The sequence below is a fragment of the Microtus pennsylvanicus genome, chromosome 5, assembly GCF_037038515.1.
Source record: "Microtus pennsylvanicus isolate mMicPen1 chromosome 5, mMicPen1.hap1, whole genome shotgun sequence".
NCBI lineage: Eukaryota > Metazoa > Chordata > Mammalia > Rodentia > Cricetidae > Microtus > Microtus pennsylvanicus.
This window is the reverse complement of record NC_134583.1, coordinates 118004888-118032849: the sequence shown is the minus strand read 5'-3', so window position 1 is coordinate 118032849 and position 27962 is coordinate 118004888. Positions and strand designations below refer to the sequence as shown.

At 39.3% G+C, this 27962-nt stretch overlaps 2 protein-coding genes across 1 annotated transcript; both read right to left on the bottom strand.

Moving 5' to 3' along the window:
* Positions 1-27962, bottom strand: part of LOC142850431 (cytochrome P450 2C27) — a 220325-nt gene that overhangs the window by 168038 nt on the left and 24325 nt on the right.
* Positions 15-19190, bottom strand: LOC142850425 (cytochrome P450 2C55). Its single transcript, XM_075973968.1, has 9 exons — positions 18988-19190; positions 17608-17770; positions 17285-17434; positions 12552-12712; positions 9523-9699; positions 6387-6528; positions 5117-5304; positions 2298-2439; positions 15-518 (listed from the first exon to the last, which is right to left on the bottom strand). The coding sequence occupies exons 1-9, from the start codon at positions 19153-19155 to the stop codon at positions 337-339; spliced, it is 1473 nt and encodes a 490-aa protein (XP_075830083.1). The 5' UTR covers positions 19156-19190; the 3' UTR covers positions 15-336.

Here is a 27962-nt window from a genome sequence, read left to right as displayed (position 1 = left end):
GAAAATGATCCATCGGTTAAAAACTCCTTTTATTTTGAACTAAGAAGAGCAGAGATGGTTCTTGGTTGAACTGCTCTGTATTACATTCATAACATGCTAATAACTCAATTACAGTTAGTACAGGTCATGGTCAATACAAGTATTACAGACTGGAGAGGGCAGTGGGTGATAACTCAGGAAAATCTTCCTAAAGAAGATGGATGCTCACTGGATTGTGGGGCGAGGGAGAAATGTGAGAGAATAAATGACAGAGGTGTCCCTAATAGTGGGAAGGAGGACGGCCATGCCTCTGGAAAGAAGTCACAGACACCTGCATAGCAACAGCCAGTCTGTTCTTTAACGAGGAATGAAATACAGCTGGTATGAAGGTGGCACGCGGCCAAAAGTACTGGCCACTGGAGTAGTTTCAATGTCCTTTGTATCAACCGAAGATTTCAGATCGAAATTCTGTACAATGGTGGTCAGAAACAGAAACAGCTCCATGCGAGCCAGGGCCTCTCCCACGCACATTCGCTTTCCTGAAAAACAAAAGCAAACTCAGAGGATTCCCTCCTTCCAGTAGGTGACGAACTGTTATAAAGGCAGTCATGTATTTGATTCTTAAACGGTGAGTGCCTGAGTCAAACACAGAATGAGAAAATGAACAGATGCACACAGCATTGGACACAATGTCATCTACTTACTGTCTGGCTTTCGTGGGCACCCTTCATTCCTTAAATATTTTTATAAGCTCTACATCACAACTTTAATAACAATTCAGACAGTAGAACTATCCTTTGACCTTTCAAGTTGATGTCAATCTTCTAGTGACACATTCACGTCACTGCTCTAATTGCCAAAGGTGCAAGTGTCAAAGGGATTCTGATACTAAGTTCCATTTGTGCCTATTCAAGTTTACCTGTCTTCTAGCTATAATTTCCTCACTTCAGATGCATCTCCTGCAGTTACCCTCTGAGGCAAGATCCAAACGTTTTGGCCTGGACCTTCACGTTCTCTTTTCTGTCTGATACTCGATGTCATGCCTCTCCCTCTGCAGCTCCATTCATGGCTCCCTTCCCCAATCTTGAGCACCATAAAGAAAGCTTCCGGCTTCACCATTTGACTAAGAAGTGCTGCTCTGAGACTTTCCTGAAGACACACTATATGTGCCATTTCTTTAGGTCCCTTTGTGACCCTGACTTCCAGGTTTCCTTACTGTCCCTGCTTTCATAGTAGCGTGGACCACTTGAACATGATGCTGTGTCATCTTTTGCCTCTCTGACCAAATATGAGAACCCTGAAAAGAAGGGCAGTCTGTCACATATGGAAATGTACAGTGCAGACCCACATGGAAGTCATAAAAACACATAGTAAAGAATGAATGTAACTCTGTGTCCAGAGACTCGGGACATCCAAGATGGAGGATCATAAGTAAAGGAAACTCTAGGGACTCTAGAATCACTACAGAGTGTCCTTCCACATTTTTAAGGTCTTTCTCAGCCTTCCTTCTCATCAAGTTCTGGTCTCCTGCATCTACGGAAAATGTCTCCTCCTGTACTTTATTTCCTCCGTACAGTTCCCTGCCTCCTCTTCTTTTCTTCCTTCCTCCCTGTGAGTCAGCCAACTTCCCTCTATCCTGTTCGAATACTACCATGGATATGAAAGAGCAGGTTGTGAGCAACTTCCCCTCTGACCTCGCCAGAAACCCAAGCTTCCCTCTCTCACAGCACTAGTCCAACTGGATTACAGTACCCTGTTGACTCACCTGCTTCCCTAACTCAGGAGTGAGTCTCTCCAGAGCCCATTATATTCTCTAGGGCACTTGGTTTCTCAGAGATGTCTGGGAATGGACTGAGACACTTTTCTCATGCAGATTAGGACAGTCAAAATGAGGTTCACTTCTAATAGGAGCACTTAGGAAGGGTAGAGGTAAATGCAGAAGCAGAATTCAACTGACTATGTTCTCGTTTTCTCAATTTAAAGCATAGGCTGGATATTCTCAAGTCCCACTAACATGGAGCAACAATGAGGATGGGCCATGATTGAGAAACATGTGTGGGCATTGGGAGTCTTGCTCCTGAGGCTAGGCACAAAGGGAAAACCCACCTGTCCCTGAGGACATGGTAGATGATCCAATTTATCACAAAATTGTAACTTGTAGAATCATGCCTTGTGGTACATGTCTCTAGTGCCAAATATTCAGACAGCTGGAACAGGTAGCTTGAGTTCAGGAGTCTAAGGTCAGCCTAGACAACATAGTGCCCCCTGAAAAAGGTTTACCTTGTACCTGAAGTACAAATAGAAATAAACTCATTTACCTGTTGAGAAAGGCATGAAGTAGTCACTCTTCTTAAAGTTTCCTTTCTCATCCAGAAAATGGCCAGGATCAAATATTTTGGGGTTGGGAAATTCTTTGTCATCGTGTAGCACAGAAGTCAGTGATGTGACTATGTCTGTGCCCTGAAAATTACAAACAAAAGCATGTGATAAAGAATTCAATGAGTGGAGGGGGTTGGCGAGGTGGCTCAACAGGTAAAGGCTTACATGGAAGCCTGAAAACCTGAGTTTGACCCCCAGATCCAGTCCCAGAAGGTGAAGGAAGAGAACTGACTCATGCAAGTGGTCCCCTGACTTACACACACACACGCACACACACACACACATTCAATAAATAAATGTAATTTTAAAAATTAACAATGAAGGGGCTGGAGAGATGGCTCAGAGGTTAAGAGCATTGCCTGCTCTTCCAAAGGTCCTGAGTTCGATTCCCGGCAACCACATGGTGGCTCACAACCATCTGTAATGAGGTCTGGTTCAGACATTCAGACAGAATATTGTATACATAATAAATAAATATTAAAAAAAATTAACAATGAAAGAAATAAAATGCTATCATAGCTTCTTTTCAACTGTCTTAGACATCCTCATTCATGAAGCAAAAAGAACACTATACCCGTCAAAGTTAGTCCTAAAAACTGAAGCCACAATAAAGGCTCCAGAAAAAAAAAAGTAGTTCTTCAAAGTGAAAGAAATGCTAGTTCATAAGAAAAAAACGTGAGAATGTATGGAGCTCACAGGTCACAGTAAATTACAGACAAATTCGAAAGGCTTTAACATTGTAAAAGAATAAAACATAAATCCTATCTTTACTATGAATGGCAACAAAACAGTCAAAAATTATAAATGTTTAAGTATGTTCAAATATAAGCAGAGGACAAAGGATATGGCATCCAAATCAAACTGTGGAGCCATAGCTCAGTGCAACAACACGTAGTTGATGTGTACAAGGCCTTGGGTTCAATCCCCAGCCCTACAAAGAAAAAAAAGGAAGTAAAATGATAAATTTCCAAAACATACATGAGCAAGGTGGCACATGGCCATAGCCTAGCATTGAAGGGCAGAAATATGGAAATCATTTCAATTCAAAGGACCGGGGACAACATCAACAGAACAGTGAAACCCTGACTCAAATTTTAAAAAATGCTCAAAATGTAGAATATATATATATATATATATATACAGGGTCTTCTATTGGGCTGTTTTCTGTTTCCCTTTTTGTTTGCTTATTTGTTTATCTCTTTTTAAACTTTATCAGCATGTTAAGTTGCCATTTCAACATATCATGATGAATCAAAAATTTGTTTTCCTATACAAGGCAAAATCTATTGTAGACACACACACAAAATAAGCAATAATTCAAAACATGCTTACACACTTTTTGGGTAAACCATGTTGCAACAAAAGAGGTGTTTAAAAGAAGGAAAAGAGGGCCGGAGAGATGGCTCAGAGGTTAAGAGCACTGCCTGCTTTACCAAAGGTCCTGAGTTCAGTTCCCAACAACCACATGGTGGCTCACAACCATCTTTAATAAGATTTGGTGCCCTCTTCTAAGCATGCAGGCCTACATGCAGGCAAACACTGTATACATAATAAATAAACATATATTTTAAAAATAAAATTTTAGAAAAAAAGAGAAAGAACAAATAAAGAAGCTATAATTAGACCAGAAAATAAATGATAATTGGAAGGCACTGCTTTTCCGTGCTTACCCTAATTATATATGAAATTCTCAAATTGAAATACTATACCATGAGAAACTTAATGTTCAAAAAATATATATTGTTAGTTTACTTCACCTATAGGTATGTATATAAACTAAAAGAGATGCAATAAAATGGTACAAGCACTGGAATCTGAGTAAAACAGAAGTAGCCATAATAAAATAAAATATACTTAAAGCCAAAAGCAGAAAAATGAGACAAAGTATGTCATAGTAAAAGAGTTAATTCGGTCACAGGAATATATAAAATTAAATTATATGTTATATATTATAATTTGTAATCATATACATAGATTATATTCTATAATACCAATTATCTGTTGTATGTTATTACATGTGTTTCCAACATAAAGCATGGTACAACATAGAGCAACAAATATAAAAACTTAACATATTAGGATTAGACGGAAACATAGACTCCAATATAGTAAGAGTAGGGGACTTTGACACCTTTCAGCAGTATACAGATCTCATAGCTAGTTAACAAAAAATAGCAATTTTAAGTGTTTTAAAGAGTTTATACTTTATTCATAAATTCAGAAATCTCATTCATTCTGGAAAAGGGTAATCTATGTGGAAGCCATTGTACTGAAAACACTGTTGAGAAAATTAAGGAAAGGTCAGATAACCTGGGACCATAATCAAATCCACAAATCAAAAGTTTTAGCACATTAACGCATCAATAATTTGTAAATTACTGCATTTAAAATCACCCCAATAAAAAGCCTCAGCGAAGCATATTGGAAAATCAACAAACTGAATATCTAACATTTACTTAGAAAATGTAAACATAACCCCAATAATATTTAAGAAGGCTATATTTGGATGACATTCACTAATAAGATGTCTCAGAAAGCCTCAAGCAGATCTGTGAGTTAGAGGTTAGCCAGAGCTACACAGTGAGATCCCATCAAAAGAGGAGGAGGAAGAGGAAGGAAGAGGAAAGGAGGAAGACACTTACTAGTCATACAGGAGTCCTGAAATTTTCTCATTTTGTGTTGGTGAAGGATTGGAATCAGATTCTTAATTTAAAAACTAAAAGATAACTGAAGTGCGGGCTCAGAGAAATAAGCTTACCTTGGGGATTACATAATTTCTGAATCTGACGTCACAGGTAGCTGCATGGGGCACGTTGTTGGGGATGAGGTTAACGTATCTCTGGATCTCGTGCACCGTCGCATCTGTGTAAGGCATTCGGGTTCTGTCCTGCATGCAGGGACTCCTGTTTCTGCCAATCACATGATCAATCTCTTTCTGGACTTTAGCTGATAAGGCACAAATGAGAAATGGTAGAGTTGCTATAATGATTCAAGCCAATATGAAGTGTGATAAAAAAAAATATCAGGCCACACGCACATAATAGAATTAGAAACTTGGTATAATACACAAAACTCTCCCACTATTTAGGCATTATCTTTGCAGACAGGTACATTATTGTGCAGCATTATCAATACACAGAAATGATAAAATGCTTTTAATATGTAAATGTCTTAAACCAATGAATTCTAATATTACCATTATATAGAAAAAAACACAAAACAAAAATTAATTTCACATCAAAATAACAGTAATTCTTAAAATGAAAACCTGGAGCTGGAGGGAGGCTTCAGTGGCTAAAAGCACTGGCCTGTCTTCCAAAGGACCCAGATTTAATTTCTATACCTACGGGTGGCCCACAACTGCCTCTAACTCAGTATCGGGAGATCTGATGCCCTCTTCTGGACTTGTAGGCACCTGACATGAACACAGTCCTCAGACATACATGAAGGGAAAATGCCCATGCACATAAAATCAGTAAATAAATTTTTGGATACTAATATCTGTACATGTGTGTATTTGTGTATATGTAAAAACTTATCCTTTATCATCCTTACATTTCCCAAAGGCATTTACTTTGAGACATTCTAAAAGTTTTGTCTATAGTTTCTGTTCACATTTGTAAATAATAACTATTTTTATTATTTGATAATACTGTTTCTGAGCAGTTTTACAACAGAGATGAATTACACCCTATGATCACTTCACACAAAATATACTCACACACACATACATGCAAACATTCACACATACATATAAATATGCACACATACATATGCACACGCACACACACACACACACACAAACATATACACTCCAGACAGTACCTGGAGTATCTTTTCATTTGGGGCTTGGATGTTTGACTACTGCTCACAGTAACTATACTTCCCTCTCTTGTTCTCTCTATTGTCAGAATTGATCTCATTTTTATCTTATCATACGTGTATAATGACAGCTAGTGACACAAAAACATCAATATTAAACTTTTTTCAGAGATGTCAGCTTTGCCTCCTACATGTCAAACTCATACCTATGACCTCTGTGTGCTTGAGGAGGAGCAAGAGTCCGTATCGCAGGGTAGTACTTGTGGTTTCTGATCCAGCTACAAACACATCGGCCACTGTAGCCATCAGACTTTCAGTAGTAAACTCAGACTGCGGGTTGTTCTTTTCCTAGGAATTTTTATTTCATTATTCGATAGTGACAGTTATATTACATTTCAACAAGTGCAAATAACACAGGTCGTTCTGCAGATAAGCAAATTTAGAAAGTGAAGGGTGTAGTAAAAACATTAGAGCAAGTGCACAATATGGCAGACCATGCAAATTACCTGACCCAATCTTCATGTTTATGCCCTAACTTCTTCCTGGCATCAAAATCCAATTTCTCAGACCTTCTTCTAGCTATATTACACCATAAAAACCATGTCACACTAATAACATAAGAAAAAGAAGCCCCTGATACAAGTTTCTCGTTAGAGCAGTGGAGGTGGTACAGCTGGAACATGAGTATTTTAACACTTGTGTGAGGGCTGGGGAGATGGCTCAGCAGTTAAAAGTAGTTGTTGCTCTTCCAGAGAACTCAAGTTCAGTTCCCAGCACTTACATCAGGCTCCTGTGCAAATCCCTCTGTAACTCCAGCATCTGGCTTCCAGGGTCACCTGGACTCGTGTAGAAATACATATACCTATGCACAATTTTCAAATAGTAATAAATCCTTAAAAATCAGCATGAATATTCATGCACTAAAAGTGAAAACATGGCAAGGAAGAGTTTTTAGAATGTGATACAAAATTGAATAAGAGACTCCAGAATCCCCTTCCACCTGTCTCTCTGAAGAAAAGACAGAATAGGATTTGAGCCTAACACACTTGTCTGTTTTTATCTATGTTGTTCTGCTACCAATAAAGACTTGGCATCAGATATTAGCATGAAAACCTGGTAGATCAAAGATGTGACCGAGGAGCGACAAGCTGACCTTCTCTCCACACTTCCCAGAACAGAACAGGAAGGAAAACAAGTCCACAAATCTCCAAGCCCCTTCCTATTCCTTGCTGTGCCTTTCTATCTGTATCCTGAGTTCTCTGTATTCTCTATGGCTAATTTTTGTTAACTGGCTGCCGGCTCTGCTCCCTGATTCAAGGTTAACTTTACTAACACAGTCTCAGGGCATCACAGTGTGATCAAATATTCCACAACCTTTGTCAACTGAGAAATTATTTATATTTATACCAAATGGGAAGTAAAGGCTGAAATTATATTGGGCCAATAATGGCAATCCAAAGACTCTACCATAAAATTCTTGCTTGCTTGCTTGCTTGCTTGCTTTCTTCTGTCTTTCTTTCTTTCTTTCTTCCTTTCTTTCTTTCTTTCTTACTTACTTTCTTTCTGTCTGTCTGTCTGTCTGTCTTTCCTTCTTTATTTCATTTATTTGTTTGTTTCTATGGTTTGTCGAGACAGATTTCTCTGTGTAACCTTGGCTGTCCTGGAACTTGCTCTATAGCTCAGGCTGGCCTCAAACTCAGAGATCCGCCTGTCTCTGCCTCCCATGTGCTGGGATTAAAGGCATTCACCACCACTGCCTGGCTAAAAAAAAAATTGTTTTTATTTTGTTTTTGTCTATTTTGGTTTGGGATTTTGGTTTTTGGTTTTTTTTTTTTTTTTGGTGTTTTGGTTTTTAGTTTGGGTTTTTTTGTTTTTGTTTTTTGGATTTTTGCGTATTTTTGGGTTTTTTGTTTTGTTTTTGAGATAGTGTGGATCTGTTAACCTGGTTGTCCTGAAACTCGCTCTGTAGATCAGGTTGGTCTTGAACTTAGAGATCTACCTGCCTCTGCCTCCCAAATGGTGGGATTAAAGGCATACGCCACCACACCCAGCATCATAAAATTCTTTAAAATCCCAACATACAGAATTTTCTGAGTGAAGGAAGGACAAGGCTATAATTGAAACTTTCTATCTCAAAGGTTCCCAGTAAGTTGACTATTAATTAAGCAACTCCAGAGCAGAGGGAAATAAACATCTGTGTGGGTCTCTAAACCACAGGGGAACTGGCTGCTTTGTATAGTCCTGCAGTTACCACTAAGCCTGCTAACCACTGGGGAGAGTCCTTTTAAAATGGTAAGTGCAGGTGTTCTGCACATTGCTATTCTAATATAAATTATTACCGTCATCTTGACAAATAGCACAGTGGTTTGTCAAAAGAGCAAAAATAAAAGAAATATGACTTGACCATTCCACTCTTCATCATACATCACAAAACTAATTGAAATTAACAAGTCAAAGAGACGCCTACTCTCCTGTGTTACTTCCAGCACTGTCCCTTAAAAAACAATCAAGTTGCCCATCGATAAATTGGTGGGTTTTTAAAATATGAGATAGATTTAAAATTCAAGATAGCTGAGAATAAGTCAAGATTAATGACAATATTATTTCAGAATCTATTTTCTCATAATCCAGACTACCCTTAAGCCAGTCCAGAGACTGAAAAGACCTTGTATCTGGTCTTTGAACTCCATTCTCATCTCAGAGATGACTCTACTGAACTCAGTGATTCACCCTGGAAGCACAAGCATTACACTGTCTTGCTTTAACCAAACGCCTGGCTAAATCAAATCTCTTCATGCCAACACCTGTGTGTGCAGAGTACCTCAAAGACATCTTTACCTGTTTGTGCTGAATCATTTCTGGCTCTACTCAGCTAAGGTGACTTTCCTCCATGTCAGCACACATGTGAGCCTCTCATGGCTCTCATCACTGTGCACATCTTAATTCTCACTCCTGCAACCTCACTGCAAACACTCAAAGATTGGTAATGAAACTGAGTCACCAGTGAAGCCTACCAGGTGAAGCTCATGTTTACCATTCTTCTATATGGTCAGGTTCACTTTTTACTTTAATGTTTGATATTTTATATTTTCAACATCACTTATATGTCTAACTACCTGAAATGTATATTCCTTTTCCTCATACACTTATTAAATGATGCTGATGTATTTTAATTACTTAACAATTCATTTTAAAATCTTAAATGATGCTAGTCCAATCCATGCCCACAATAGGAACTAAAATGCTTACCAAGTGTTTCTTGCCTAAAAAGCTAAATTTCGAACAGTAAGAATAGAAATGATTGATGATATGCAAAATGAAAGCCCACAAATAATGTTTTACCTGTTCCATTTTGATCAGGAAACAGTCAATGAAGTCCCGAGGATTGTCCATGTCTAGTGTTTCTTGGTGTTCTTTCACTCGTTTCAAAATATAACTTTTTATATCAGCAAAATTTTTAAGTGCTTTCCTGTGGCTCCCTGGGAGATAATCGAGGAAGATAGGAATAGCATTGCAGACCTTAAAGATTTAAAAATATGCATTTATTAGACTGACTGTGGTCACTCACATTTGTAGACCGGTTACACAGGAGACTTACATGAGCGAATCATCATAGTCTAAGAGTTTGAGAAAAGCCTGGGTAGCGTAATGAGATAATGAGATGCCATCTCAAAAAAAATAACTCCTAAGTTATAAACATGTATTAAAGTCATATTCGGCATATTCCAAGCAATAGTTAAAGGGTAGAGTGAATTAAAAAGATGGTGGTCATTTGACAAAGAACACTTAACCAGATATTTTAAGAGATCACTATGTTGACCAAGATGATAAAAGGTGAAAACTCAGCTCTGGAATTTCATGAGTAGACTCCTCTGCAGGTAGAGCTTGAAGGACATTTGTCAGGCATGATCTTGAAACAGATATGGCTGTTTAAAACTTTTTATTTTTTATTCCCTGGTTTTTGTGGTTACTCCAGGTTATATATGATAGTGTGTCACTGATATATGATAGGGACTTATACCCATGAGCTCTTTACAATAGGGCAACTACACAGACCTGCACAATGACAGCTCCAGCTGGCCAACATGGATGTGAGAAGTCTCACCAGGCCTCACTCCTAGATGAAGAACTAGAGGCAATTAATGGATGCTGGAAGTGGGAGAATCAATCTTGTCCAGAGATGAGACCCCCTACTAGGTTATCCAGTACCAAATATTTATCTTTAAACGTATGAACATATGAGCAATACATGTATTTATATATCCATGTGCATATTACACAATAATTAAAGAAGGAGAGGTTATAAAGTTGAGAAGATGTGAGGGGGCATAAGGGAAGAGCTGGAAAGGGAGAGTGTGGGAAATTATAAAAACACAGAACTCATCTATGAAATTAAATTCGCAAAATAATAATAACAAAATAATTGTTTAAAATCTGAGCTGTCCCCATCTCCCCTTACCGGGAGGGAAAGGGAGGCTGGGAGAAGGCGGGAATTTTTTTTTCTTTCAATAAAAAAAAAATCTGAGCTGTTCTTGGGGACTGAAAATAAAGAACAATCAGATGTCAAGTAAATCACTGGAAGCTGTTGGAATAACTCTTCCACCGGATTTTGCTGTTGACCTAAAACTATTTTTAAAAAGTCTTCTAAAAGCTATAGCAGAAAAACAAACCAAAAAATTCATCAATACAAGGTGATAACAAGAGAGCTCAATCAGTAAACACTTTCCGCTCAAACTGAGGATCTAAGTCAGTTCTCAGAATTTGTGTGAAGAAGCTAAGTATGGGTGCCCAAATTTGTAACCCCAGAGATGGGGAGGCAGAAGCAGGCATATCCTTTGGACTCAGTGGCCAACTGGTCTACCCTGTAGGTGAGTTTCAGGCCAGAGGGAGACTGTCCCTAAAACAAGGTTGAGATCCTTAGAAAGTTTGTCCTCCAAACTCCACATGCCTGCATACATATACATATGTATATGCACTAAACACATGTACACAAACATACAAAAAAAACAAATAAAACAACTTTAAAAATGACAAAGCACCGGGGGTAGGGAGAGCACACCTTTAATCCCTGTACTCAGGAGGCAGAGACAGGCAGACCTCTGTGAGTTTGAGTCTAGCCTGGTCTGCAGACCTAGTTCCAGGAACAGCCAGGGCTATACAGAGAAACCCTGTCTCAAGAAATCAAAGTAAAATAAAATAAAATAAAGAAAAATATTTCCGCCGGGAGGTGGTGGTGCACGCCTTTAATCCCAGCACTCGGGAGGCAGAGGCAGGCGGATCTCTGGGAGTTCGAGGCCAGCCTGGTCTACAAGAGCTAGTTCCAGGACAGGAACCAAAAGCTACGGAGAAACCCTGTCTCGAAAATCAAAAAATATATATATATTTTTAAAGAAAAAGAGAGTAGTGCAGGGGAGGGAGGAGGAAAAAGAATGATGTACTTCTTTCTGAAGTTGAAGCTTGGAGACAGTGTGTTGGGAGCCAGGGATCATGTGAACTATTATCTTCCCCACACTTTGTGCTGGTATTGAGCCTGCACGGAACATTCAGCTAAGTCCACAAGAGCCTTTACTTCAATAGTTTCCCTTTTTTGCACAGCACAGATAGAGTCTCTAACCTAACTGCCCCCCCCTCTTTCTGAGAATTGGAGAGTCAATGGCAGCAAGTCCTGAATCCTGCCTGGAAGACAACTACATGGTTGTACACAAATAGTTTAACACAAAGTATGTAAACATTTACCCATAAAATGCTGAGCTGGGTGTCTTAATGTTTGTGTTGAACTATCTACAAGGACTAAGAAATGGAACCAGCTTAGACACCCATGCAGGTTCGATTCCCAGTACCCACCCGGTGCCTCACAACTTTCTGTAACACCAGTTTGGGGAATCTGATACCCCACTCTGGCCTCTATGGGCACCAGGCCAGTATGTGGTGCACAGAAACATGTAAGCACAATCCACATACATTAAAAAGAAAAAAGAGGGGGAAAAAAAGATAGAAAGTCTTTGTGGTGTTTTGTCTGTCCTTGGCTTGACAGAGGCCTTGATAATGACACCTTGTAACTAGTTTGTGGTTTCCTTTTGTTATTGTTGTGTTGAAGACCAAACCTTGTACAAACTATACAAGCTCTTTACACTAAGATTTCTCTTCAGCCTCTACCTCTATTTCTCCTTCACCTACTTTAGCCTCCTGAGTAACTGAGAAGGAGGGAGGGGAGGAAAGGTAATGGAGACCGATTCTGCTTTCCTACAAAATTCTTTATACCAAGCTTTGAAGTGAATGTCTGGAAATTAGACACACTGAACTGAAGTAGAAATTTTAATTCGTTAGAGAAATAAACATGATTTGTTGTGAAGAAAATGACTTTGTCTCACCTGCATCCATGGGGAGTTCAAAATTTTAAAGTTTTCATTTAATTTCTCCATCAAGTTAAGAAAATTCTTGTCTTCATAATCAAAACGATTGTGGAAAACAACAGAGCAGATCACGTTGGAGGGAGCCGAGCTCAGCATGAAGGTGGGGTCACAGAGTGAGCCTGAACAATTAGAAACATTTTGAAATGCCATTGAAACAGATATGTAAAGTATTATCTTTGGACTAAAAAAAACCAATAAATATTTTAGAATCTCTGAGGAAGTATTGGCACAGAAATTACCATATTGTCAAGAACTTCCAAGCACTTCCAATTAGCAATCCTAGCTTGCTTAATAATCATTAGCTAAATCTTTAGCATCTGCTTCCTGTGGAGACATCACTCTTTGGCTACACATTCTAAAGTTCTAAGAAAACACCTGATCTCTTTTAAGACCACATAAAAATTCAAGTTTTCAGTGCAGAATCCTCTCTCTCTCTCTCTCTCTCTCTCTCTCTCTCTCTCTCTCTCTCTCTCTCTCTCTCTCTCTCTTTTTCAAGACAGGGTTTCTTCGTAGCTTTTGGTTCCTGTCCTGGAACTAGCTCTTGTAGACCAGGCTGGCCTCGAACTCACAGAGGTCCACCTGCCTCTGCCTCCCGAGTGCTGGGATTAAAGGCGTGCACCACCACCGCCCATCTCTCTTTAAAGGAAGAAAATACACATCCAGAAACATTTCATATCTAGTGAATAGCTGAAGGAGTTATGTCCACAGCCAGCAGAGAAAAAAAGCCAAGGATAAAAACATTACAGGAAATGCATACATTCACTCATCAGAACAAATTTAAAAGAGCAAAAATATCCATATCAAACAAAAACTAACAAAAAACAAGCACCAATTCTCAGGGATTTGTTTGCCTAAAATAAAAGTGAAATTAAAAAGTCATTTCAAATGTAAATCCAAATGGGACAATCACAGAGTTTACATTAATAAATGGAGCCCTTTAATTTCTTCATTCCAATATTGAAGAAGAAAACATAGAAATTTTTTTTGGAAACAGTGTTTCTAGTCACCATGTATATTGGTTTCATTTCTTTAGATAAAGTCTACCCTCTACTGGAATCCTGGACTATTGCCCTACATAACCTTCAACAGAGTATATGCATTTTCTCATTTGATATTTATATAAGTCAATCTGGTCATAAAAAATAAAAGCAGAAAAATATTTATTTTTCACTGGCATATATAAATACAGTGATGATGACTCATCCAGTGCCCTGTAGCCAACTGTAATCTCTGCCCCCTCAAAACAAGAGGATGACAAGCTTGAGGACAAACCAGACTACAAAGTGAAATGCTGTCTCAAAACAGTTTTTAATTAATGTACCAATAAGTTTTATTTGTAAGATAAAATTCATACCCTAGATGTAACGAAATGTACATAATGAATGAAAAGTATGTAGAGAAATGAAAAGAAATTCAAACCATAGAAACCTGTATAGTTAGAAGATTTGATGTCAGACTCCTTTTCAGGCAAAACACCAAGATATTCAGCTTTTTACTAAATAATAAACAAAAGAAATAAAAAAAGAAAGAAGGAAGGAAGAAAAGTAAGAAGAAAGGAGGGGGAAATTTTTATTTTGTCTTAGAAGTTAAGAAATAATTTAAATTTAAGTTATTAATTTAAGATTTAAGTCAAGCATAGGGGCATACACCCTTATTCCTGAACTTGAGGCAAAGCAGGCAGATCTCTGTGAGTTGAGGCCAGCCTGGTCTACATACTGAGTTCTAGGACAGCCAGGGATCCAGGGTAAAATTCTGTCATGAAAAAAAAATGAACAAAATAGAAATTTGTGTGTGCATTTCAGACTGAAAGAAATCTAATTTCTGGTGCTGGAGAACTGCCTCAGAAGTTAGAACACTGACTACTCTTCCAGAGGATCTGGGTTGATTGTGGCTTACACCATATGCAATCTCTAGTTCCAGGTGATCCAATGTCTTTTTCTGGCCTCTGCAGATATGACACATATGTGGTACACAGACATGTATACAGGCAAGACACCTATTTACATAAATTAAAACTGAGAATAAATAAATAAATTTATCTCTAATAAATTTTTTTTTTTTTTTGGCTTTTCGAAACAGGGTTTCTCTGTGGTTTTGGATCCTGTCCTGGAACTAGCTCTTGTAGACCAGGCTGGTCTCGAACTCACAGAGATCCGCCTGCCTCTGCTTTCCGAGTGTTGGGATTAAAGGCATGCGCCACCACCGCCTGGCCCTAATAAAATTTTTTATCTGATTTCTAATCTATTCTGATATGGGATTTCCCTTTGTATGCTGTGAAATTCATTGGTGAATAAAGAAACTGTCTTGACCTGTTGATAGGGCTGAGTAGAAGTAGGTGGGGAAAACTATACTGAATGCTGGGAGAAAGGAGGTGGTGTCAGAGAGGAGCCATGGAGCCCCTGCCGGAGACAAACACACCTGAACCTTACCGGTAGGCCATGAGCCTTCTGATAAAATATAAAGTAATGGAAATGGGTTAAATTAAGATGTAAAAGCTAGCCAATAAGAAGTTAAAGCTAATGGGCCAAGCAGTGATTTAATTAATACAGTTTCTGTGTGATGACTTTGCGAGTATGGGCAGCCAGGAAACAAACAAGCAGCCTCCTTACTACACCATTCTTATATTTAGGAAAGATAACGAAAACTAGAAGTAACTGGGAATACAAGCTGAAAAACCAAACTCATTTTGACAAGCATTTCATGAGTAGAGCTAGCATCAGGGTTAAGTAATTATGAAAGTTCGAAGCCAAAATTCTAGTGGTTTAAGATGCACTCAGAACGTCTTTTTTAGTCAGATATCGTGAAAACAACCAATCAGATGAGAATCATAGCAAAGAGTGGAGGTTACAGTGCCCAAGAGGAGGCAAACCACATCATACAGGGTCACTCAGGGACAGCATCAGGGTTGGTCTCCAGAGGAGGCAGAGACATCAGGAAACCACATTTCTGTAGAGGGCAAAAAGGCCTTTCACACATAGATAAGGACTGCAGAATCCAGGAAAGTTAAACACACGGTTTATCACTTCATTGGAATGAGGTGCATAGCTGCTCTTCCTGGAATGCCAGGAAGGATGTAGTTTTGCACCCCAGTGATCCTTTGCTGTCTGATGAGACAGGCTCTGTTCTCCCAGAGTTTATGTTTTTAATTATCCCAGACCTTTTCCCCTAACCCTTGAGTACTGTTTCTAGGTCATAAAGCCCACTCTTAATTGAGTGCTGTCGCTTGTGCTTTACAACAGCCTAAAGGACTGCTGTTGTCTTAGGGCCAGGCCAATCCTAACAACACCCACGGCATTGTTTACCTCAGTCAGGGTCCCTAAACCCTAAATCTTGGGCACTATCTCTGAGTCGACAGTTCCCTTTCTCATGAGATAAGTCAGATGTACTTTGCAAGGAATCTCAGTGTAAACATATCTTAAATAGCTGTGCACTTCGGACTAAGTTAATTGTTATAGGAATACTTTTTCCAAAATTGTGCTGTGCTTAAATATGATTAAAGTAAAATAATCAGAGCCAGTCTCTAGAAGTCTCCGTCTAGAGCTGGTTATAATAAAAGCAGGCTGAGCCGAATTTCACTCCTGTCTTCCTGAATGTTTTTTCTCCTGCCTGCTGTAAAGCCTGCAGGACATTAGGACATTCCCCTGAGGAAGACATGAAGCAGGGTGGGAATGAGCCTCATTGTTAGAGTAGTTAGAGGCATCTGAACCATAAGGCTGCTCTTAGAGATCCCATACTGTGCCGTGGGGGGACCGGGGGCAAAGGAAAACTGGATTGTCATGAGAATTTAATAAAGTAAACATTTGGAAGAATAAGCTGTCCTTAGACTCCTTTAATAATCAAAGGCATGCTTTCTATATCTAGAAAATAGCTACGCCTGGGAGGGGACCCTCTCTAGATATGGATCATCTATTAATCAAAGATTTGTAAAATATAAAAAGTTAAAACATGGCTAACAAGCAACAAAGGATAGACTTAAAACTAATGTATAAGTAGAGGAAGCATTAAACGTAGTTGAAATATGTTATATAAAAAATTTCACACATGTTACATATTAGCAGAATACCATCATAGCACATATTTTCTCAAGAGATAGGAAATAGCATTGCAAATAGTGATTAATATCAAATAGCCACTGACAGCTTTTAAACAGCCCTTTGTTTACAGAGTAAACACAACTGATGAACGCAGCACTCAAAGATGCCTAAGTAAAATAAAATAAAAATATGGTAAGGATCATTATTGGCAGAAGTTGCAAGCATGCATCTTGAGGCAAATCTGTGTCACTGTGTCATTAAATTTTACCAAACAGATACAGACAACCTCAACAACAACACATGCTACTTTCTCATAGTCCATGAAAATATGATGGGCTCATTCATACCAAGTACACTTGACAGATATTCTCTAAGGAAATATTCCAAATAATAAAGAAATAACTACACTATAGGAAAATATCCCATATAAATTTTTATGAGGCTCAAAACTTTCTATCTTCATGAAGTTCAGGTTTGGAAGCAAGCTGGAGCAGAATAGGAGTAGCTGAGTATTATGATCACGTTGTATGCATAGTCAGTGTGTACAAACATAAGGACAGCTAAGCAGAGCGCTGGCTTTGGGCTAGCAGGAGAGCCAACAACCACTGCCATTAAAAACGGCATAATTAAGGAAGAGCCAGGTAAACAGGTACCCACCATCTGTTTTTCTTAATTCTTCCACAAGGCATCGCGCTTCCTCTTGAATGCGATCCTCGATGCTCCTCTTCCCCATCCCAAAATTCCTCAAGGTCATAAGTGAGAAGCGCCGAAGTTCCTTCCATTTTTTTCCATTGCTGAAAACGACTCCTACCGGAACAGGAAATGGAAACTAGAGGTGCGACCCAAGACAAGGAAGAAGACTGGCCTCTGACTGCCGCTTGGCGCCCTGCCCTAGAAGCTTTTCCTATCTCATCCCATGACCCCTGCCCAGCACACACCTTCATACATATGCATGCACATACGTGTGAATGCACACTTACCAAGGCCATTATTCATTCTCTCGACAATTGGGAAGTCACCCCTTCCAGAAAACTCCTCTCCACGATCATCCAGAACTTCCTTCACTGCTTCATAGCCATGCACTACCACAGTGGGCTTCATGCCAAAATACAAAGTGAACACAGGGCCATAGACTTTGGAGAACTGGAAAGAAGAAAGAAAATGTATGGAGCAGGAGAAGAATCTAGATGAGCTAGGCTGCCACTAGCGTCTTACTCCCCACATGTGTAGTTTGGCAACAACTACTTCAAATTTAGTTGGATTCAGTACAGAGAAAGCTGTTTGTTGTCACTTCTAGGTGCGACATGAGCCTGGTGTAACGGGAGATTACCAGGCCAATAGTGTGCAAACTGTCAGAACCTTGACACGCTGAAGTAACTTTCCCCGTGGGTTTCCAGATGAAGAGAGAGATGCTGAAAGAATCTCAAATTCATTTTAGTTTCCCGTGGGTGAAAATTCAAGCCTCGGATTTGAACCCTTCTCAGTAGATCTCTTCTACTTGAGCAACTGACCAGGGTCTGATTCAGTCCTGCAATAAATACTAGAAAGCTACCATTTTAAAACTCCCTAGGCAGGCAGTGGTGGTGTATACATTTAATCCCAGCACTTGGGAGGCAGAGGCAGGCAGATCTCTGTGAGTTTAAGGCCAGCCTGGTCTACAAAGTGAGTTCCAGGACAGACTTCAAAGCTACAAAAAAAAAAAAACAACCTAAATAAAGAATAAATAAAACTCCCTAGTTGAGTGTGGTGTTAGGTGGTTTGTAATCCTGACATCACTGACTAAGGGACAGATAACAATAGTGCCAGCACATGCAGTATCCCAGAGAAAGACGATCTCCTCCACGGTGCTCATTCATAGGTCAGAAGCAGCTTTGCACAAAGTCCAGAAATGCCAGTTCCCCCAGTGGACCTTACTAGTTCTATGTCATGGACAAATGTTTAATGTTGACTCAGATTTCCCTGGTATCAGACATAACTTGGTTTTTTGGATAAATTAAATTATTTTGGCTGATTTAAACACAAATATACAACACGTACATAGACAATCTCCTGTAAATTCTCAAAACAATTCCATTACTTTTTATCATGTGTAAAAAGTCATAGCTAAGGACCATGAAACAGAGAAAAAGTAGCTGTTCTCTGGTTTGTGGACTTTATCTTACAATGTAAAAATTTCTATTATGAACAAATATATTATCTCATTTAATCATTTCTGACAATAACAAATCGAATATGATACTCCACAGGACACAATTGCCTTATAGTAACATAGTTGAACCATTTGCTCCAGAAAAGTATTTATTTAACAGCTGAGATTAATTATTGCTTTCCAGCCACTGTGGCGCAGCAAGCACACTTACGTTGGTTAAGGATTTGCTGATGTCCTTCACGTCTATCTGCAGAATGTTTCCAATAAATGGGAGAGGAGTGGGGCCAGGAGGGAGCTTCCCTCTCCCCGAGTTCTGTCTCCAGAGTGAGAGGAGAAGCAGACAGGAGACAGTGAGTACCAGGACTGTGACCAGATCCATGGCAGCCTTCTCTTCTCAGGGAGACACCCGTGAGCTTGCAGTCCAGAGCTTTTATAATGCTCGCTGCGAACTCAACATGTGCCTCCGAGGCATAAGTGACCAATCAACAAGGAGCACTGTTATCTATCTTCTGAGTGGACTCTGGCCTGTTGAAAAACACAGAAACTGCCCTTCACAATCCCGCTGCCCACCCCCTACCACCAAGTTGTAGTAACTAGTCTGGACTTGGACTTGGCCCAGGTACTGTTGTGCTTTTTCATTTGGTGGGGGCATGTTTCAATACTCTAGGTAGTTCCAGTTGCACCCACCCTGAAGCCTGAACTGAGGCGCAATGAAATAAGTATGTGTATCCATGTACACATCTGGGTGTGAATGAGTGTGTGTACATATGCATGTGTGTAGAGGCCAGAGGTTGATTTCTGGTGTCTTCTTCAATCGCACCTTTTCTTTCTTCCTTCCTTCCTTTTTTTTCTTTTTAGATCAGATTCTTCAGTGAACCTGGAGATCATTAACTCGGCCAGTAGTATAAGCTTCAGGGATCCTCTTATCACTACCTCCACCCAGCCCTGAGGTTATAGACGTGTTCCACAGAGCCTAGCTTTCGCACGGTGTTGAGGGAGCTTGCACAGTGGATACTTTACCAAATGAGTCATTTTTTTCAGGCAGAACCTGAAGTAAATTCTTTGTGCAAAGCCATTCCAGCTTCTAGACTGGGAACCAGCTGGGAATTTAGGAGAGAATCCATGTACTATCCCTAGTCTATAAAATACTATTTAGCTAGTGATGCTTCTCAAACTGAAGGTCTTATCCAAGATTTCAGCATGCTGTGCCAACTTGAGAGTTGCCTAAAGAGAAAATGACTATCCTAATTCAAATATCCTTGATTGGGGGGGTCCTTTCCCCCCTGTGTACTATCCTAGGCGGTCCACAAACCCAATATCCTACTGCCTCTGCCTCCTGTGTGCCCCACCATTTGGAAAATGTGCACATTTTAGCTGACACAACATGTACCAAGTAATGAGCTAAGTAAGTGTATGCCTGTTTTACCATTCAATGCCCTTTTAAAAACGCTTAGAGCAGGGATTTTTATTTCCAATTGTTTTTTTAATGGATAAAGGAAGTCTGGGAGCATAGCAGACCTACTGATCTTTACTTCTTATATGGGATAACTCAGCTTTGAGATGAGATTTGTCGGCCATTGTCGTGTCCTGTGGCTTACTCTGAGGCTATCCAGAACAACCCCCAACCTCTAATTATCCTGAATGTACAGCATCCTGATTTGGTTCCTAAAACAATAGACGTCACACTAAATAGAAACTCTTATTTGATTCAGATGTTCTCAGGGAAAAAAAACAAAAACTGAACAAGTATCTCCTCTGCAGAGGTGAAGAAGGGAGAGTTATACAATGTTCTCCTAGTTATCTTTGAAGAGATTTTGACAGTTCAGTTCCCAGAGTTTTCACACAGACCATATTGCCTTGGATTCTCTCAATTACCTTTGCCTAAGGTAAAACTCTTGTTTTTATCCAGTGCTGAGGCAGCTGGGCCTTAGAGACTCATGCAGACTAAGGGCAGTAGATGCCCTGCACTTTGTAACCTTCTTCCCAGGCTTTGGTTCAGCTGGGTTCAACCATGAACCATGATTCAACATTCCATGACTCAGGCTGTGACTTTCACATCAACATGAGTTTAGTTAATAATTACAGCTCCTCTGTGTTAAAATGGGCGTTGGAAGATTACTATACAGCACTTATTGCTTGAGTGGATGCAGGATATGGTGAATTCTTTATCCAAGGCAAAGAGAGGCAGCCATATCTGACGTGATTCACATCACCCTATAACCTACTAGCTGCAAAGCACAGACAGTCCTCTTTAGAGCAATCATGTTTTTCTTACATCCGTCCTTACCACAAGCCTGTACTATGTGGTTTGGACATTGAGCCTCTATAACTGTGAGCTAAAAGAAATTCTCTTTCCTTCCTAAGTAGCTGTTCTGTTTTCATTTCTGAGGCTGTGATAACATACCCTGGCCAAAAGCATCATCTTAGGAGAGAGGGGATTTATTTCAGCATACAGTTCCAGCTTACAGTTTATCCTAGTGAGTAAGTCAAGACAGGAACTTCAAACAGCTAGTCACATTCAGAGTCAAGAGCAGAGAGAGATGATGCACACACACTTGCATGCGTGTGCTCAGCTGGTCATACTACACTAGCAGTCAAGAGCAGAGAGAGATGATGCACACACACTTGCATGCGTGTGCTCAGCTGGTCATACTACACTAGCAGTCAAGAGCAGAGAGAGATGATGCACACACTCGCTTGACTCACTTGTGCATACTCACCTCGATCTCTCCACTCTTACATGGTGCAGAAACCCTGCCTTAGGATGGTGCCAGCACAGGGGACTGGGTCTTCCTACATCAGTTAACTCAATTTAAAACAGTCCCCTCACAGACACGTCCACAGGCCGACCCCATGGACACAATCCCTCACTGAGACTCTCTTCCCAAATGATCCTAAGTTGTATCCAGTTAACAAAGCTAACCCCCACAGCAGCCTATATCAGGTAGTTCCTCTTAGTAATGAAAAAGAAATATTAATTCACTTTATTCTTAGTCCACAATTTTTCTGTGATATTATTACTGACACTCATATATAATATAAAACTATTTTGAATACTGTTAATATATACTTCCTATGCATTTTTGATATTATAAGTAGCATATGTGTTTAGCCTGTACTTATTAGTAAAATTGTTAAATATCTTGCATATCATCATAGAACCTTCATCTGGTGATGGGTGGAGATAGAGACAGAGACCCACACTGGAGCACTGGACTGAGCTCCCAAGGTCCCAATGAGGAGCAGAAGGAGAGAGAACATGAGCAAAGAAGTCGGGACCACAAGGGGTGCACCCACCCACTGAGACAGTGGAGCTGATCTGTTGGGAGCTCACCAAGGCCAGCTGGACTGTGACTGAAAAAGCATGGGATAAAACTGGACTCTCTGAACATGGCAGACAATGAGGGCTGATGAGACGCAAAGGACAATGCCACGGGGTTTTGATCCTATGTAATGTGCTGGCTTTGTGGGAGCCTAGCCAGTTTGGATGTTCACCTTCCTAGATATGGATGGAGTGGGGAGGACCTAGGACTTACCACAGGGCAGAAAACCCTGACTGTTCTTTGGACTGGAGAGGGAGGGCGAAGGGAGTGGGGGAGGGGGAGGAGGGTGGGAGGAGGGGGAGAAGGGTAGGAGGAGGGGGAGAAGGGTGGGAGGAGGGGGAGGGAAATGGGAGGCTGGGAGGAGGTGGAAACTTGTTTTTTTTTTCTCCTTTTCTCAATAAAAAAAAAGAAAGAAAACAGCAAAATGATGGCATCTATTTAAGAAAGTAAAGGTTTTGAGTATTTTTCTTTAAAAAAAATATGTATGCATTCACTCTAAGTAAATTTTTTCAAAGAATAATTCAAATGTTTGTCCTGATTTATGACTGTACTGTGAACACCAGTTATTACAATTTATTAATGCATGTAGTACAATATTTTAATTATTATTTGAACTATTCTGACAAAATATATCTCACTGAAGTTTTGTGATTTTTTAGTGATTTATTTATTTTAATAACATTTGTGTTTTGCTCACATGTATATCTGTATGAGCTTGTCAGATCCCCTGGAACTAGAGTTACAGACAGTTGTGAGTTGCCATATGTGTGATGGGAATTGAACCCAGATCCTCTGGAAAAGCAGCAGTGTTTTTAACCACTGAGCCATCTCTCCAACCCTTCAATGAAGTTTTCATTTAAATTACCAAATAAAATTGATGCTAAGCACATTTTCAAATGTCCTTCACCAATATCAACTCTTCTTATGAAAGACTATTTAATGTATAAATATAAGCTTTACTTTTTAATAATAATAAGTATACTAATAAATGCTCAGTATATAGAGAGAATTATTATGTTCAAAACCATGGAAAGCAAGCTACCAACTTATTTCTAAAAAATTATAATATTGTATTGTATATTTCTTAAAACTAAGGTGTTTTCCTACATAACTTTAGTGAAATCGTCATGAATAGGAAATAATTTTTGGCAATTCCTCATTCTTGTTGGTGTTCTACCAGTAGATCCCAAAGATATTTATCACATCCTACTGAAAACTCAGCTGAGAATCCATTATCATGTTACAAAGATTGTCACATACATGAGTTATAGCAATCTTTCCATAACTTCTATGACTTCGACATTCAGTAACGGAATGTTCCCAGAGTTTATAAAATGCCCTTTGATTTGAGTTTATTTGATGTTTCTAAGTAATCAAATTGATTTTGAGTATCTCTGGTAGAAAGGTCACAAAAATCAGTTCTTTGTTTTTATAGATGACAAGCAATTTAGACCTATTTCGTTATAAATAATGGCTTCCATATGCTGGAAGGTGCTGTGTACACTTCTAAAGGGGAAAAGGAATCGACAGTCTTATCCAGCTGGGACCCCCTACAAGACACAGTAACAATCAGTCTGACAAGACATATCCAGTGGAGCAATAGTGGTACAAATATCACAAGAGTAACGACTTTCTGCTCAGATCCACAACCTGAAACCCTGTATCTGCTACTAATATTTGGAGAAGAACCTGTAGCTAGACATGACATAGATACAGGGGAGAATCCACTATTATTATTATTATTATGCTAAGCAGATCTAGAATTAAACTGACTCTTTTATATATTCTTTTTTGTTTTTTTTAATTTATTTATTTATTAAGGATTTCTGCCTCCTCCCCGCCACCACCTCCCATTTCCCTCCCCCTCCCCCGTATATTCTTTTTTGTTATTAATTAATCAATTCATATTGTTTTATGAACACAATCACAGTTTCCCACCCTCCATCCCCACCCACTCCCTCTTCCTTCCCTTCAGAAAAGTGACCTGGTTCCTCTTGTTCCCATGCCCACACTCCCATCCAGACCCTTCTCCCCATCCATCTATGACGTCTATTTTCCTTTATATGAGATTCATGTGTTCCCCATTGAGCCTTCCTTGTTAGTTAGCTTCTTTGGGTCTGTGGATTATAGCATGGTTATCCTTTGCTTTAGACCTAATATCCTCTTATTAGTGAGCACATACCATGTGTGTCTCGATGGGTCTGAGTTACCTCTTTCAGGATGATCTTTTCTAGTTCCATCCATTTGCTGGCAAATTTCATGATGTCATTGTTTTTAATAGATGAGTAATCCTCCATAGTGCAAATGTACACATTTTCTTTATTCATTCTTCAGTTGAGGGACATCTAGGTTGTTTCCAGTTTCTGGCTATTATGAATAAAGCTGCTATGAACATAGTTGAGCTAGTGTCCTTGTTGTATGGTAGAGCGTCCTTTGGGTATATTTCCAGGAGTGGGCCTTGGGTATATTCTGAGAAACCATTATATGGTGGCTGTATAAGTTTGCACTCCCATCAGCAACAGAAAATGTTCCCCTTGTTCCACATCCTTGCCTGTCAGTTGTGTAATTGATCTTTTTTTCTTTTCTTTTTTTTAACATTCATTCATTTAATTAATTTTACATCCCAACCAAGGTTCTCCCTTTCACCCATCTTCCCACCTCTCTTTTCCTCATGCCCATCCACACCTCCCAACAGGTAAGGGCTCCTGTAGTAGGAGGAGGAGGGGGCTGCATCCTGCCGCCTGGCTAGCTTAAACCCCAAAATAACCACACAGAAATTGTATTAATTAAATTACTGTCTGTCCCATTATTTCTAGCCTCTTATTAGCCAACTCTCACATCTTGATTTAACCCATTTCTAATAATCTGTGTAGCACCACGAGGTCGTGGCTTACTGGGAAAGATTCTAACCTATGTCCATCTTGGGCCAGAGCTTCATGGTGTCTGCCTGACTCTGCTCTTCTTCCCAGTTCTGTCTTTCCCATCTACCTAAATTTCTGCCCTATCAAAAGGCCAAGGCAGTCTCTTTATTCAACCAATGAAAGCAACATGTCCTATACCAGGCTCCCATAGGGAGTCGACATAGTTTGGCACATTAATTTGGGGCAGGATAAAGCCCCTCCCCTCTGTATTAAGTCTGAGTATGGCATCCCCTCCTAGGGAATGGGCTCTAACAAGCTAGCTCCTGTACCAGGGATAGATCCTGGTCCTACTACAAGAGGCCCCTCAGATAACCCAAGCTTCACAACTCACTCCCCCTAGCTCGAACCCATGGGAGCTCCAAAGCTGTCCAAATCAGAGTTCATGAGATACTAAATCATAAAACAAGGACACTTTCTCAATAATATTCATAGGAACAATATTCATAATAACCAGAACCTGGAAACAACATAGATGCCGCTCAACTGAAGAATGGATAAAGAAAACGTGGTACATTTACATAATGGAGCATTACTCAATTGTGAAAAGCAATGACATCATGAAATTTGCAGGCAAATGGATGGAACTAGGAAAAAAAAACATCCTGAGTGAAGTAATCCAGACTCATAAAGACAAACATGGTATGTACTCACTCATAAGTGAATAGAAGATATAAAGCAAAGAAAAGGATATTCAGACTACAACCCACAGTTCCAAAGAAGCTAGAGCCTTCTTCCAGTAATTGATGGAACCAGATGCAAAGATCCACAAGCAAGCCCTGTAGTAGTACCAAAGAGTTCCACAATAGCCTGGAATGGAGTATAACAAAGGTTTATTTATTCAGAGATAAACTTACAGTAAGGGTAACAATTCGCAGTCCTCTGCATGCAATGGGAACTGGGAACCAAATCCCACAGAAAAAGGGAACACACAAGCTTTTCATCAGCACTTAAAATACATGAGACCATGCCCAATGTGGGCCAGTATCTTAAAGGTTATTGGCTGAAAGTGTTCACACAACAAAGCACAAGGCTGAACTCTGGGAGTCCAGTGAAAGACAGGGAAGAGGGAATACATGAACAAGTGAGAGCAAGATCATGATGAAGAAATCTATAGAGACAGTTGAACCAAGCTTGTGTAATTGATCTTAGCCATTCTGACTGGTATAAGATGGAATCTCAAAGTCATTTAGATTTGCATCTCCCTGATGACTAAAAATGTTGAAAATTCTTTAGTTATTTCTCAGTCATTTGAGATTCCTCTGTTGAGAATTTTTTTCTTTTTCTTAATTAATTTATTTATTTATTAAAGATTTCTGCCTCCTCCCCGCCACCGCCTCCCATTTCCCTCCCCCTCCCCCGATCAAGTACCCCTCCCTCATCAGCTCGAAGAGCAATCAGGGTTCCCTGACCTGTGGGAAGTCCAAGGACCGCCCACCTCTATCCAGGTCTAGTAAGGTGAGCATCCAAACTGCCTAGGCTCCCCCAAAGCCAGTACATGCAGTAGGATCAAAAACCCATTGCCATTGTTTGTTTAGATCTGTACCCCATTTTTTAAATTGGATTGTTTGGTTTTTTTATCTCTAATTTATTGAATTCTTTATATGTTTTGGAAATCAGCCCTGTGTCAGATATAGGGTTGGTGAGGATCTTTTTCTATTCTGTAGGCTGTCATTTTGTCATTTTGACAGTGTCCTTTGCCTTACAGAAGCTTTTCAGTTTTATGAGGTCCCATTTATTAATTGTTGATCTTAGTGCCTGTATGATTGGAGTTCTGTTCAAGAAGTTGTCTCTTATGCCAATATCTTCAAGTATATTACCCACTTTCTCCTATATAAGATTTTCTGTATCTGGTTTTATGTTGAGGTTTTTGATCCAATTGGATTTGACTTTTGTACAGGGTGACAGATATGGATCTATGTTCTTCTACATGGTGACATCCAGTTAAACCATCACCATTTATTGAAGATACTTTCTTTTTTCTGGCTTCTTTATCAAAAAGCATGTGTCCATAGGTATGTGGATTTACATCTGGATCTTCAATTCAGTTCCACTGATCAACCCTGTTGATCAATCTGTTTGATGCCAATACTATGAGGTTTTTATTACTTCAGCTCTATAGTACAACTTGAAATCAGGGATGGTGATACTTCCAGAAGTTCCTTTATTGTGTAGGATTGTTTTAGCTAACTTTGGGTTTTTTTTTTTAATTTCCATTGAAGTTGAGTATTATTCTTTGAAGTTCTGTAAAGAATTGTGTTAGAATTTTGATGGGAATTGCATTGAGTCTAGAGATTGTTTTTGTTAAAAATAACCATTTTAATATGTTAATCCTACCAACCATGAGCATGGGAGATCCCTCGATCTTCTGATATATTCTTCGATTTCTTTTCACAAAGACTTGAAACTCTGGTGATACATGTCTTTCACTTGCTTGGTTAGAGTTACACTAAGATATTTTATATTATTTGTGGCTCTTGTGAAGGATGTTGTTTCCCTAATTTATTTCTCAGCTCATCTACTATTTGTATATACAAAGACTACTGGGTTTTTTAGTTTATTTTGTATCTAGCCACTTCATTAAAGTGTATATCAGCTATAGAAGTTTCCTGATAGAACTTTGGAGTATCTTATCATATCATCTGCAAATAGTGATATTTTGACTTCTTCCTTTCTAATTTGTATCCTCTTGATCTCCTTTGGTTGACTTATTGTTCTAGCTAAAACTTCAAGTACTATATTGAATAAATATGTAGAGAGTGGACAGCCTTGTCTTGTCCCTGATTTAAGTGGAATTGCTTTAAATTTCTATCCATTTAATTTGATGTTAACTGTTGACCTGTTGTATACTGTCTTTGTTTGGGTATATTCCTTGTATCACTGAACTCTCCAAGACTTTTATCATGAAGAGGTATTGAATTTTGTCAAAGGCATCTAATGAGATG